The 13981-nt window shown below is 37.9% G+C and overlaps 1 protein-coding gene across 1 annotated transcript; it reads left to right on the forward strand.

Moving 5' to 3' along the window:
• Positions 1 to 4676: 4676 nt before the first annotated feature.
• Positions 4677 to 9741, forward strand: avpr1aa (arginine vasopressin receptor 1Aa). Its single transcript, XM_028451756.1, has 2 exons — positions 4677 to 5711; positions 8432 to 9741. The coding sequence occupies exons 1-2, from the start codon at positions 4853 to 4855 to the stop codon at positions 8713 to 8715; spliced, it is 1143 nt and encodes a 380-aa protein (XP_028307557.1). The 5' UTR covers positions 4677 to 4852; the 3' UTR covers positions 8716 to 9741.
• Positions 9742 to 13981: the final 4240 nt, after the last annotated feature.

Here is a 13981-nt window from a genome sequence, read left to right on the forward strand (position 1 = left end):
CTCTTTACACTGTTAGACCAATTTATGTTAATATAATTTAACTCATGTCTTGACCCCGGTATGCTATTTTTGATACGTTATTAGTGTTACTGGAAAACATGTGATACTATTCTATTTTACTTTTTTTTATTAGTAGTATTTTCTCATTTATCTCATTTTATTCTCTACCACTTTTCAATAATGTATATATGTTCAAATTGTGAAGATTGCATGCTTAAGTTGTTTACGAATATGTGCCTATGTTTGTTTGTGTATAATGTTCATTAAAAAAAAATTGCTTCCGCTGGCACGTCAGGGGCACTTCCGCCCAGCCAGGGGCTTGTTGTTCGTCAGGAGCTTCCACACAGGGGCTGCAGCTGGCTATACTGGCGAGACGCGGCTTCTCTTGCTCAGTGTCGTGTCAAATTCATCATCAAAGTGGGAACGCGTCATCAAATTAAAGCGAGGTGTTTGGCTCGCCCTGCAGTAAGAAAGGAGCAAATCACCCTCTAACTAACGATTGAGGGAATCAATGAAAAAATCCCTTTAGGCATGTGTATGAAGCCCTAATAGCACTTTTATGATGTTTAAAGCACAGAAAAGTTGATTTAGCTTAACATGTGCCCTTAAATGAATATTCACTAATACAAATTTCACGGTGGACTGAGGGGGAAACAAGCAAATAAAACACATTTCTTTCAATGCGAGCTGGAGATATTAATTGTTGAAGTGGACACACGCAGGAGAGCGTAGTTTGGTGACACAGTGAACATAATGAATGCCAGAAAGGCAGATCACGTTGCGTTGCCTCAGAACGTTAGACTGTGATTAAGGTGAAAAAGAAATGGTCAGCCATAGAAGCGGAGGAGAAAATGTGTATCACTCTCCATATGAAGAGAGTCTGTTCAACAGGTGGAGGAAAGAGCACACCGGAGCTCAGCCTCCGACAAAAAGCTGGAGGATCATTGAGGAACCCCTCTGTGTTGTAACGGAGGCTGAGGAGAACACAGATGCACTATATGTATCAGAAGCATAGAATTAAATTGTATTTCCTTGTTTGAAATAATAAAAATGAACAGGTGGTAAAACATAGTACTGCAGGCATCAGTATAATTTTTTTCTCCTTCGTTTTTGCAAATAAATCCTTCATATATAATATGTGATGTGAAATGTTCAATGTGTTTGATTATTTCACACAAACTCTATTCATTTCTCTAGATTTTGTGCGTACGGCAGGGTTAGCGCTGCTGTGGAGGTGCGCACATTATCTCGCCAAGTTTCTTTTTTTTTTTTTATAAGTTCCGAACGTTGCTTATATGTGGTGTACGCTTTCTTTTGTACGTACGCAGTGTTTATAAATGAGGCCCCAGGAGAACGGGGGTAGGAGGGCATAGCTTTGGCCTTGGTCTGCAGCTGTTTTTTGTGTGTGATCTCATGCTGAGTACTCAAATAAACTCACCCACAGTGCTGATATTCAAATCTGCCTCTTCATCTTCAACTCGTCTCCTCTCCGTACAAAACCACCACAACAATACAGGTACAGTTTTAAAATTGTAAGAAATAATCTTCACCAGCAGCTTAGGTACAACGTCACCCCACATGCATAAGGTAATCTCCTTCAAAATAAAATCACAATGCAATATTTCAAATTTTGGGTCAAGGCAAAACCTTAAGACCCTGGAAAAGAAAAAATCAGGTCAGAAAATGGATGGATAGATTGATAGATGGGCCAAGGATACTCCTACGCCGCACTAAAAACTGACCCCGACCCACAATTTAGGAACACTATGTCATTCAATAAACATTTTCTTTAGGCTGTGGTTTGAGTGACTGTTCAATACAGAATGGATCCCTCTAATGCAAAGGTTCCCAAAGTGGGGTACGGGTCATAGAGGGTTCGTGAATAGAAATGAAAAACATTGTAAACCCTAATTAATATAAATAGAGCACCAGCCAGGAGCCTCCATGCATTGCCACAAATGACACATTGGCTTCCATAAGACTGCCCTCTAGACCAGTGGTTCTCAACTTTGGGGTCAGGACCATTTGGGTTTGCGAGAGACTTGGAGGGGGTCACCAGATGCCTTCAAGAAACTAAGAATACTTTTTATAGAATTTTCCAATTTTGTTTATTTTTACCCTTTTTCTACACCAAACAAACCCTATTTTAACCTATTTTCATCACTTTTTAATGCATTTTTACTACATTTATCCCATTTTTGACACTTCTCCGTCAAATTTCAATGCTTTTTCTGCACATTTTTTCCACTTTCATGACATTTTCAGCATTTATAAACCCTTTCCACCACTTTTCCACCTAATGTCACATATATGTTGACCCACTTTTTTTTTTTACCTCTTTTTATATTATTTCATGCTTGTTTTTGCTAATTTAACCACATTCACGAATTGTCATGCCCATTAATTACCAGTTTAAACACATTTTTCCTACTTTTTAAATGACATTACCCAATCTCCAATGAACCTCTTACATTAGAGATTGTTTTTCAATGGAAATGCCCGTAGGCTAAATATCTGATAATTCAAAATAATAGTTATTTTTAAGAGTGCAGGAGTTGGGGGTACATTGTTTCAGGTTAAATGTCTGAAGGGGTACGGGACTATGAAAAGTTTGGGAACCACCGCTCTAATGGTTAGGATCATTTAAAACATGATTACATGATATAGTGATAATAAAGAAAATGCAATGGTTGTGCTCCCAGCCTCCCTCTATGCAGCAATCCCAGTTTGCACACAAATTACAGCCGTGCCTGGTTGAGAAACTCACTTTAGATAAACAATTTAGAAGGGGTGCACGGCATTGCGCTGGACTTGCAGTGAATGCAAACAACATTCCAGTGTTGGTCAAAGAATTCAAGCCAGATCAGACAATATATTATGACCACTGACAGGTGGGGATAATAACACTGTATGGGACTAGTGATGAGCAACCCTGTCTCCAACAAATTAGAATCCAATGAGCTCCATCTAAAATCTGATTTCCTTTCATGCTTTAAACCCACAAATATAAATAAAGATAACAGATGGAGTCAGTGCTTAAGTAGAATTACATACTGCTACACTTGTTTTTTTTCATTTTGTTGAATTAACCTTCTTCACTGAAACATTGTCTGAAATGTTATTAAGTGGCACAGATTTTTAGATATGATTTTAAATAACGCGAAGTGGATTTTTGTGAAATATTACATGTTCAATTGTACAAATGTGACATGTGTTAGGATTAGTTAAAAGCAGTTGTAAAAGTGGCTCTTAAAATAGGAACATGAGGATTTTCTGTGAAATGTTATTAAAATGAAGCAATTGCATAAATTAGGAGAGAAAAGTGTTAAAACTTACAACCTTTTTTTTTTATTTTTTTTTTTAAGTGCTTCCTGATAGCTGTGGCCTTTTTCACTATGCTCCCCAACACGACACAAAAAGGATTCAGGAATGATTTGAGGAACATAACCAATGTGAAATGTTGACTCAGCCTCCAAATTCCACTTTGTACTGAAGTCAATGCCTTGATTGGTTGAAACTGTGTGGCATACCAAGAACAGGCAGGAATTCAGGATGTGAAGGTAAATCAGTGTGTTTGCAGGGTCCTCCCTATAAGGGTGTGTTACTGTGTTAGACTTTGTGTGTAACTGCTTCAGAGAGAAGTCTGGTGAGTTTTTCTGATTACTTTTAAGATGTAACTGAGCAGAAAACAAAGTGACCTTCCTCTTGCTTTCTGATTTGCTTTAAATATTAATAATCTATGAATAATTGAAATTCCAACCCAAAGCCAATTATCTGACTACAAATTACTCTAAAGTCAAAGTTCAATATAGGTCTATTGTGAAGAAAAAAGTTGAAAAAACTTTAGTGAACAGTCAAAAACTCCCTGACGTGCCAAAAAACTCTGGAGCTGTTTGGAAGCCTTTGAATGTGGTTTCCAATGTGTGTATAGCAGCCTTTTTAGAAATATTAGTCTATGTCAGTGTTTCTCAATCGTGTACCCCTATATGTACGCAATGGCATCACAGGGGATACTTGAGAGAGAAAACGGAAAATTAACATATGAAAGCATGAAAATACATGAGGTTCTATAATGTTTATTTTTAGTTAAAAATGATAATCATAATAAAGATAGAAATGATCTTCATTAGAAAATGAAACTGAAAATAGTAATACAAGAGTCAGTCTTGGTCCCACACCAGACAGGAGATGACAGGAAATAAAAACTATAGAATACATCTATTAAGGAGGCATTAAATACTGTTTCATTACACGTATTTACAAAAAGAGATTATTTAAGTGTGAGTTATCACTCATTCTTTCCATTATAATGCTCTGGAGTTGTTTTTTCACAGTATTTTGAGCAAAATGTTGTAGTCGGACAAAGGGGGTATGGGTTCAGAAAGGGGGTACTTGGGCCCAAAAAAAGTTAGAGAACCAATACTGTAAAAGTTACAATTCGTTGAACTGCAAATAAGGAGTTGTGATCAGTACCAGACCCCCACAAAGGGCTGCTGTCCTATTGAAATATCTCTGAATTAGGACTTCTATTACTAGTTTTATGACATTTTTCTAATATTAAGTAGTTCTTTATCTAATATTTATAGCTTTTGTATCTCAATTTTTATTGTGTGAGTGGGGGATCAACTAGCCATACTTTTTACAGCGTCCCCACCTTTTATGCGCAGGAGGTCTGAAATCTGAGCCACGTTTAAAAGCTGCGGGAGCAGCAGCCAGAAACCACAGAGCAGCAGGTTCCAGTCCGTGCGCACCAGATCCAGTTGTGCACGCCTCTCTGGCACTGCATCTACACCAGCGCGCACAGAGTGGAAACGTTTCCTTGACTTTCAGTCTCGCTGAGGACTCTGTGCTGATGGAGACTATGTGGAACGGCAGCGTCCCTGGGAACCACTCGGACCCTTTTGCGAGGAACGAGCACGTGGCTCAGATGGAGATCCTCGTGCTGAGCGTCACCTTTGTGGTCGCTGTTGTCGGTAACGTGAGCGTCCTGCTGGCCATGCACAACACCAAGAAGAAGATGTCCCGGATGCACCTTTTCATCAAACACCTGAGCCTGGCGGACCTGGTGGTGGCCTTCTTCCAGGTGCTGCCGCAGCTCTGCTGGGAAATCACGTTCCGCTTCTACGGACCAGACTTCCTCTGCAGAATTGTGAAGCACCTGCAGGTGATGGGCATGTATGCATCCACCTACATGATGGTGATGATGACCTTGGACCGATACATCGCCATCTGCCACCCACTGAAGACGCTCCAGCAGCCCACGCAGCGCTCCTACATTATGATCGTCTCCACGTGGATGTGCAGCCTGGTGCTCAGCATACCGCAGTACTTCATATTCTCCCTCAGCGAAATTAAGAACGGCTCGGAGGTCTACGACTGCTGGGCCAACTTCATCCAGCCGTGGGGCGCAAAGGCGTACATCACCTGGATCACTGCAGGGATCTTCCTGGTTCCTGTGGTCATCCTGATGACCTGCTATGGCTTCATCTGCCACAGCATTTGGAAGAACATCAAATACAAGAAGAGGAAGACGACGAACAAGAGCGGGGTGTTTGGGAAGGACTCAGTTAGTAGTGTGACAACGATATCCAGGGCCAAACTGCGTACAGTGAAGATGACGTTCGTCATCGTTTTGGCTTACATTGTGTGCTGGGCACCGTTTTTCATCGTGCAGATGTGGTCTGTGTGGGACGAAGACTTTCAGTGGGATGGTGAGTACACTATTGGTTCGAAATCTAGCATTGAACACACGGGAAATGGCCAATTCATTCTAATAACCCCATGCGTAATAGCCATTTTACGCACGAGCTTCGTGCAAAACGAATGAACTTAAAAACAAACGTCAAAATTTGCTTTACCGAATGTGCTATGAACACACCACTGTGAATGCAACAACCATGATGCAGCAAAGCTAAGAGTCTGATAACATGCCAATAGTCTGTAAACACTTCAACAAGTGACATTTCAATAATATAATGTTGCTTTCTGAGAGAAACTCAAGAATTCCGATAGACACAGGGAGAAATGCATTTAATAAGGAAAACAAATGAGAAATGGTTTTCTAAAAAATCAAATAGAAAAATGCATGTGCACAAGTGTTTTTGTTTTCCATTGGATTTAATATTAGGATATTTAAGGGGAGGGGGGGCTCTCTGGACCAAATCAGAGTGTTTATTTGGCTGGGTATTTTATGTTTGAAAGTCTTCAGTAGGGTTGTACCAATCCGATATTAGCCTGAAAACAAATATCGGATTCAAAATTCCAGATTTTTCTATTTATTTTTATTATTTTTTTTCCCAATTAATTTTTTATTTATTACATTCAATTGTAGAATACTGTAGATATTATGTTGAAGGTTAGAATTTATATAACCAATTGGTTAATAATAAATGGCTGTTTTTCTCATACCTACTGTTACTGACTATTATTCTCTGTTTGAGTGACATCACTTGATCAAGCCTCTAACATTCCATTCTACAAAATAAGTAATTATTAGGGATGCACCAAATATTCGGTAACTAAATATATTCGGCCGAATATTGCAGAAAAAGCCACATTCGGCCTTCGGTGGAGTGAGTTAAAAGCGAGGTAGAATAGTAGCGTGTGACGCAATGATGCAATCAAACAACGTGCAGTGTCGTGGTGTCCGACACACAGATTTCTTAAGCATTTTATTTGGGACTTGACATACACAGACAGAATCAAGAAATCGACCAAAGAAAACGGTTAAACGCGGAAATGGACAGAATCGGGCAAAGAACTTTTTTTTTATGGAGAAATGCTTCCGGGGACCGTTTATTAGGTGCACCACCCTGTCCTGGCTGCATTAAGCAATACAAATCATCACAGACTTCTAAATACAGATCCACCAGTGCCCGTTTAACTTTGCTGTGCCTGTAAAGCTCCGTCCATTTTTTGTGTAGTGCAGCGGTGCTCTGAGAGAACGAGATCAGATTTAATCATCTTCCCCTGCTCAGTGTTCGAACTGTTGTGTCTGGTTAACTAAGAATAACTCAGTCCGTGTCGTCTTTTAGTTCTTTTTATTCCAGCCTCGCAGGTACACATTCACAGTCAGCAAGCTACCTCAAGTACAACCGTTTCAGTGGGAACTTATGGTTTACAAAATAAAAGTTAGTTAGAGCATCGTTATTAGAATGTTACATTCAAACAACATCTCATCAGAGCTGCAGAAAATCCATGGGACAAGTTGTTGTGACCGTCGATGCCAGGGATTGTAGAGTCTTAAACATCGTAGGTTAATAATAACTTCTGATACTGTAGAATATTCTGATTTCTAGTTATGAAAAAACTGATGATTCCTTGTGTCTATTTATTTTTGTTTAATCATTAGGGTCTGGAATGATGTCATCAGGATCATTTAAATTAGGTTAATTTAAACTAAGTTGATCAAAACTTGATCAATAAACCTGTTCAGATTCAGTAAACCATTGATCCCTGAGAGGAAATCAGGTGACATTAATGCTGTTCTCATGCATCTTTATATGACATATAAACAACTAAAAGGAGCAGTCAGAATAATCCATGTCCCTACTCCTTATATCTACTTTTTTGACATGCATTTTAGTTTAATTATTATTATTATTATTTTTTTTTTAATGTATTAGTATTTATCTTGTTTCCTCACAGGAGTTAAAAACTAATATTTTCTTTAAAAAAACAAAGATCAGTATTTAATTAAAAAAAAAAAAAAAAAAACGGAAATTTAAAAAATTAAAGTGGAAAGCACGGAAGTTGGGGAATAATTTTACGGAATTTGGAAAAAAAATGAAACAGATTTTATAGGGCCCTAGGTTTATGTTATTAACCTATCTACTGTGACTAAGCAGACTTCTGCCAAAAGGATAATAATTCATTTCTTGTGGGTTTATCCACTTTAATGCGCCTTAGTTTTTTTGGAATGCATGTTTTGTTTTATTTGAAGGACTAATATAAATGAAAAACTTTGTTGTGCTTTTTTTGAAAAGCAAAGGCTACTGGAATATTTTTTAAAAATGTCAGAATATTCAATGAATATTTACTTTCTTAAAAAAAAAAAAACATGTCCAGAAATGTATACTCGGCTATTTATGCACTATAAAAAAAGTAGTGACAAACTTAACCGCAATTGATATCCAGTATTCAGCCAAGCGTTTATATTTTTTATTCGGCTTCGGACACAAATTTACATTCCGGTGCATCCCTAGTAATTATCATTATTTTATTAAAGAAAAAAAAGTAAAGAAAAGAAAAAAAGTATGTATGATTTATGCTGGTATCTGATCAATATCGGTATCGGCCTATATGCAAGGCTGCAATATCTGTGTCATATAGGAAATGAAAAAGTTCTATGGGGACACACCTAATGAAAAGCAGCCTTCATCATCACATTCGTCACCCTCTTCGTCGTTCCTTCCTTTCTTTCTTTCTCCAGACTCTGAGAACACAGCAGTGACCCTGTCGGCACTCCTGGCAAGCCTTAACAGTTGCTGTAACCCGTGGATATACATGATCTTCAGTGGTCACCTACTGCAGGACTTTGTGCACTGCTTCTGCTGCTGGCACAGAATCAACAAAGACCTGAGGAAGGAAGACTCAGACAGCAGCCTACGTCGGACCACGCTGCTCACCAAGAATACCAACCGCAGTCCAACTGGAAGTGTGGGTTACTGGAGAGATGTGGACAATTCTCCCAAAACCTCCCTACAAGCAGAGTGAACTGGCCTGGTACAGAAATGCATCATATCTTCTGTTAACAATAGAATGAAATGTGTCCGAGAAGGAAGTGCAAAGCCAAGATGAGAAATAAACAGCAGTTGCGACACATTTTTTGAAATTCTGCCTAAGTTATGTCATAATTTGCACATATGATAGTAAACTATGTCTGGAAAAACAATCACATAATCTTATGTTTTCTCATGTTTTATTAAATTCAATGCTGTTTACCATCAAACAGCAAACTGTGCAAAGTGCCCCTTTTTTTTTTGCATACTCCCAACATTATTTGGTTTCTTTTTTTCATGAGAAAACATTATTCCTGGAATGCTGAAATGTTAAATGATGTTTACGTCTCCCTGCAGAGCTGCTGCAGACCTTTTCCGGTTCCATGTGTCAGAGATAAAAGCTAAGTGGTAGCCATGTGGTGTGTATCGTGCCATAGGCAAGCTATTCTCCACACTTGGAGTCCTTGCGTGAGTCCGTATGTGTAATGTATCCAAAGACTTGCTCTCAGTCACAGCTTATGTGTTCTGTGTGTTTTTTTTTTGAGTTTCTGTAAATTACATCCCCTAGGAAACAGCTTGACATTCCCACACAAATGCTCTCACACACATGCACTCTCTCTCACAAACACACACACGCTGGTTGACAGTTGAGTAGGGAGAAGCTTTGACTAGGTGAGCACCGCTGGGTAAGCCAACAGAGCCCCTTTCACTTTGTTTTTGTGGCTTTTCCTCAAGAAGTTCATGAAGAAAGTCACACATTCTTCTCTTAGTACGTCAGCCAGCTTCCTATTTTCTCCCTGATATCCTGCACCATCAACGACTTTGTGTTTGGGCTTCATTTGGGGCTCCAGACTAAAACAATTTCCTGTAAATTACCGTGATGTGCAGCACTATAATGGTTGTCAGACCCTGGGAAAACATCCAGGTTGTGCATATGTACTGTGTAAATATGCATAAATGTGTCCTGTGTTCCCACCTGTATAGTTTATCTGTATATAAAAGTCACCCAGATGTCTGTAAATAGGAGTAATATATGTAAGGTTGCTAACATCTGTATATGTTCTTGCACTAAATAATCACAATATTCTATTCGTACTTTATTATGAATACAAATGTTAAAAAAAAAAAAAAAAGCCTCGGTCTCTTGTTTTCCAAGCACAGCATGACTTCTTTGTCACTTTAGCATTGAACAGTCTGCAAAAACCACAGAAATGTGTTGCATGTTATTTTTTAATGAAAATTAGCCAATCGTTCACCTTTTCATCCAAACAAAGCACTTCGTAGCTGCCAACAGCAGGATTACACAACAGGATGATCTGAAAATAAGGTTGAGAAAGTTTTGCTCCTTAAGTCACTTCAGGATACACTGAAAGACTGTAATTTATTTGCATCGTCAAATTCACTTTAATCAAACCATACAGTACCTGCTTTTTCAGATCCAATGTATACACCTATTACATCAACTTTATCCTTTATTTTTATATTTTTTTGTCTAGGAAATAAGTACAATACTTTTATACTGTATCAAAAACCAGAAAGTTTTCAGAGTTGAAAACTTTGCTCCCAAAGCTCTGTGATAATACATCATGACAGAAACTGTAAGTTTATTCATCATATTTTATTCATATTTTAGAACAAATCCACAAAAATATTCTGGTGTGTTACTTTTTCCTACAGTTAATTCTAGTCATAAAGTATAAAAATAGTTGTAGAAAAAGAATATTGACTGAGATATTATTATATATATTTTTTTTAAATCAAGGCTAACTAAATTTTAACTCTGAATTGATTCACATACTGCAAAGACAATGCTCAAAAGGCTGTGTTAGACTTAATAGGAAACACAAGAAAAACACTTGATGTTGTGCAATCGCCTTCAGTGTAATTTAAGTGTAATTTTTACCAAACGTTTCCACGGACTGAACATATTCAAATACTAATTTTTGGCAGCTTTAATATTTGTTACTGCTCCAATCCAACACACACAAATCTATTCAATGAGGTATCATATTTTTTTACAAACATGTGGGATGGAGCAGCAAGACATCAGAAGCCTCAATGGAAAGTTTGTGCATGTACTGTACAAGATATCAACCACAGAGAAAAATATTAACTCTGCTATGAAAAAAACATCCACTTTTCATGGTTGGTCTGAAGTAAATACATAAATACCCATACTATGGTGTTGGGTTATATTCTTTACATATGCTCTGGCCCAGTCCCTAGAGGATCTACACACATGATGAAGTCAAGGAATGGATTTAACACAATTTATTACAGATACGATTTACGAGTGAGTGAGATACTATTCGGCGCCGGCTCTGAGTTCCTTCACCATGCAGGGATCCAGAAGAAGAGCGTGAGCGTTGTCTTTCTCTCTGGCTTTATCTCCTTCGTCCCTCCTTTTCCGTCGGGCCCCCCACCCACGTAACCTGCATCAGTGATCAATGTGTCTGGGACGGGTGTGTCGCACTTAGTTACATGACTTGCTTTATGTGAAGCTAAGTGTAGTGTGTAAACAATGTCCCTAAATATCCCTCAATGCACACTGTAAGACATTTCAAGTCAGTTAAACTATCAAATGAAAGTCCACCTGCTGCCTTAAAGACGCATGTCAACTGAACTTGAGGTTAATCTTTGTTTGAACTCTGAAATTAAAGTTTAAAAAGTTGATTGTACTACATTGTTGTAGTTGACACAACTATAGGTTTTCCTTTCTAAAACTTGTAAAGTTGCGTTCAAAATCCAAGCCTTGTCAGAGCTCTTTGTATTAAAGAGAGATAGCAAGTGTACATAACTAAACGGGGCTGCAATGTTTTACAGTGCATTTGCAATGCTGTGTTCAGGGATGCACCTACCTCAGGGCGACCAAACTATCCATTGCACACTAAATAAAATATTGTGACATGCATTTTTGCATGTAAAATTTTGTTGCATAATTGGGGTATCAAACTGATTTTAGATCAGCTGTGTTTTTTGGCCAAGTGTAAATGCAACTGGGCCCGGCGACCAAAATCCGGAATATATATATATATATATATATATATACAAGCGTGCAGCTTGTCAAATCTGCTTAATAGAAGTTAACAACGGGAATCAGCATCTGATTGGGAGCTTATTAGTTTTAGATTTTCAGCCACACGTGTGGCTTGTTTGTTTTGGAGAGAAAGTTGTGACTCCAAAGGTTACTAACTGTAATTGAAGGTGCAACAAATCTATTAAGAAAGAGGAAGGGGACAAGCAGTTCAATCACTAAAAGATGAAGAATGGAAAGGTAGCCAAACTATCACACAACCCTATCATCACATCAATATAACAGACTACAATCATGAAATCCTGTCATTGGATATCTTATACTGATTCATATCTGAATATCCTCTTGACCCAGGAAGAAAAGTGTGACAGCTTCATGGAGATGTATGCATGAAGCTGGAAATCCTGTAGGAAGTTTTAATGAGATTTTATTGTGTACATTAGGTCAAGATCTGCCATTTAGCAGGAGAGTGACTGAGATCTAACTGAATATAAGCTGAAGGCTGTATACAGTGATGCTATCATTGCACTGCAATCTAACATATGTTGAACTTTTTTTGCACCTTAAATGTTTGCAGAAGTATTGCCCAGCTTCTTGTAGGGCTGTCGTCAACCAAGGAAATGGTTTGTCAACCAAGACTTTGGCACACATAGCGATTAGTCAACCAAAAAAAAAAAAAAAATTGGACAATGAATGAGCAGGTGCAGAGGAGGACAAGAAGAAAAAAAAGAGAAACAAATATTTTGTTTTGGCTTTTTGTGGTGCTGATTTGCTTTTAAACGCAGACCGTTTATGATATGAATCTTATTCAAGCTTTGACCAGAACCCGACCAAGCAAAAGTGAAACCTACAGGTCCGACAGACATTTGGTATTTATATCAGAGCCCGACCTGAAACCGGCAAATAAAACCTATTTGTTTCCTCATACAAATGATATATTTGCATTTGTTTTAGTGGTAAGCCTGCTTTTATTAATAAAGTGTTAATATCAACATCAGATTGGCGCACGTCAAACACAGGTGCACAGAGACAGCAGTGGATCTACATAATCCACGTATCAAATATAAGAATAATCCATGTTATTGTGCAGAAAAAGGGATGATTCAATAGCGGATGCTTGTGCGTCAAGCAGTCATTGACACTTTCTTTTTTTTTTTTTTTTTTTGCAGCTAGCACTCATTCACACAACTGTTGCTGGATATAGAATCATGTTTAGGCGTTAAAGAAATTACATTTGATATTCAATCCTTATCACATATGTAAGTACAATGCATTTTTTTCTTTTTTTTTAAACGGTATTGAAACTGATACCGTTGCTGGTCGACCAATGAAAATCTTGGTCGACCACGACAACATTGACCATTTAATCGACTAAACAACAAAAGTTGGCAGCCCTAGCTTCTTGTTACCATTATTATGAGTGATGTCATTGCTAAAGGAAAGATGTGATTATGAAGGTTTGTCTCTCTCAAGCATGTGTGACAAACTTTAGGCCTGCAGTTCAAATCCAGGCCATCACTGAATGTATTTCCTGCCTTCAGGACAATCGCGGGAAAATACCCATCATGTGATTAATCTGAAAATAGTTCCCTTTCATAAATCTGTAAAGTAATGATATTATTAGATATTGTACATGTGTAAAAGCTAAAACTAGGGCACAATAATATTATGAGTAAAAAACTTTTACTTAAGTAATGTCTTGAAATAAAAAAAATATTGAAAACTTATCTTTTGTTAGTTCGTGTATGTCAGCGGATGCATCAAAGTCTTTTTCCTTCATTCCTACTGGTCATGGTTACATGATGTTTTTAAATTCTGATTTAGTTATTCCGAATTAAATCATTCGGAATTAAAGTGTTCTGATTCATGTTTACATGGAAATAGTAATTCCGAATTATAGTTTACATGGAAAACCGATTTATTCGGCTTTATTCAATTCCGCTTCAAATCTGGGGGTTAGGAAGGCTCTGATTGGACAGTGGCGAACATGACGTGTCACGTCTATCAGGGAAAAACCACAACAAACCTTTTATTTTCAGCTATACCACAGAAGACCACACATGAGAACTGTTTTCACTTTTATTGTGACTAGTACAGTGCCCGTCGGAAGTATGCATTCATGTGGGTGCATGAGGGTCGAGGGTGCATTTTTCCTGGTTAAATTCTATGGGACATGTGCATGACTTCATCATCACTTTTATAATTTTTTTTTTGGTGTATTTTTCTG

This window comes from Gouania willdenowi, chromosome 6, assembly GCF_900634775.1.
Source record: "Gouania willdenowi chromosome 6, fGouWil2.1, whole genome shotgun sequence".
NCBI classification, from domain to species: domain Eukaryota; kingdom Metazoa; phylum Chordata; class Actinopteri; order Blenniiformes; family Gobiesocidae; genus Gouania; species Gouania willdenowi.

Coding starts and splice junctions, on each gene's coding strand:
- avpr1aa (XM_028451756.1), top strand. CDS start 4,853: ATGGAGACTATGTGGAACGGCAGCGTCCCTGGGAACCACTCGGACCCT. Junction 5,712..8,431: donor CGAAGACTTTCAGTGGGATG/GTGAGTACACTA, acceptor TTCTTTCTCCAG/ACTCTGAGAACACAGCAGTG.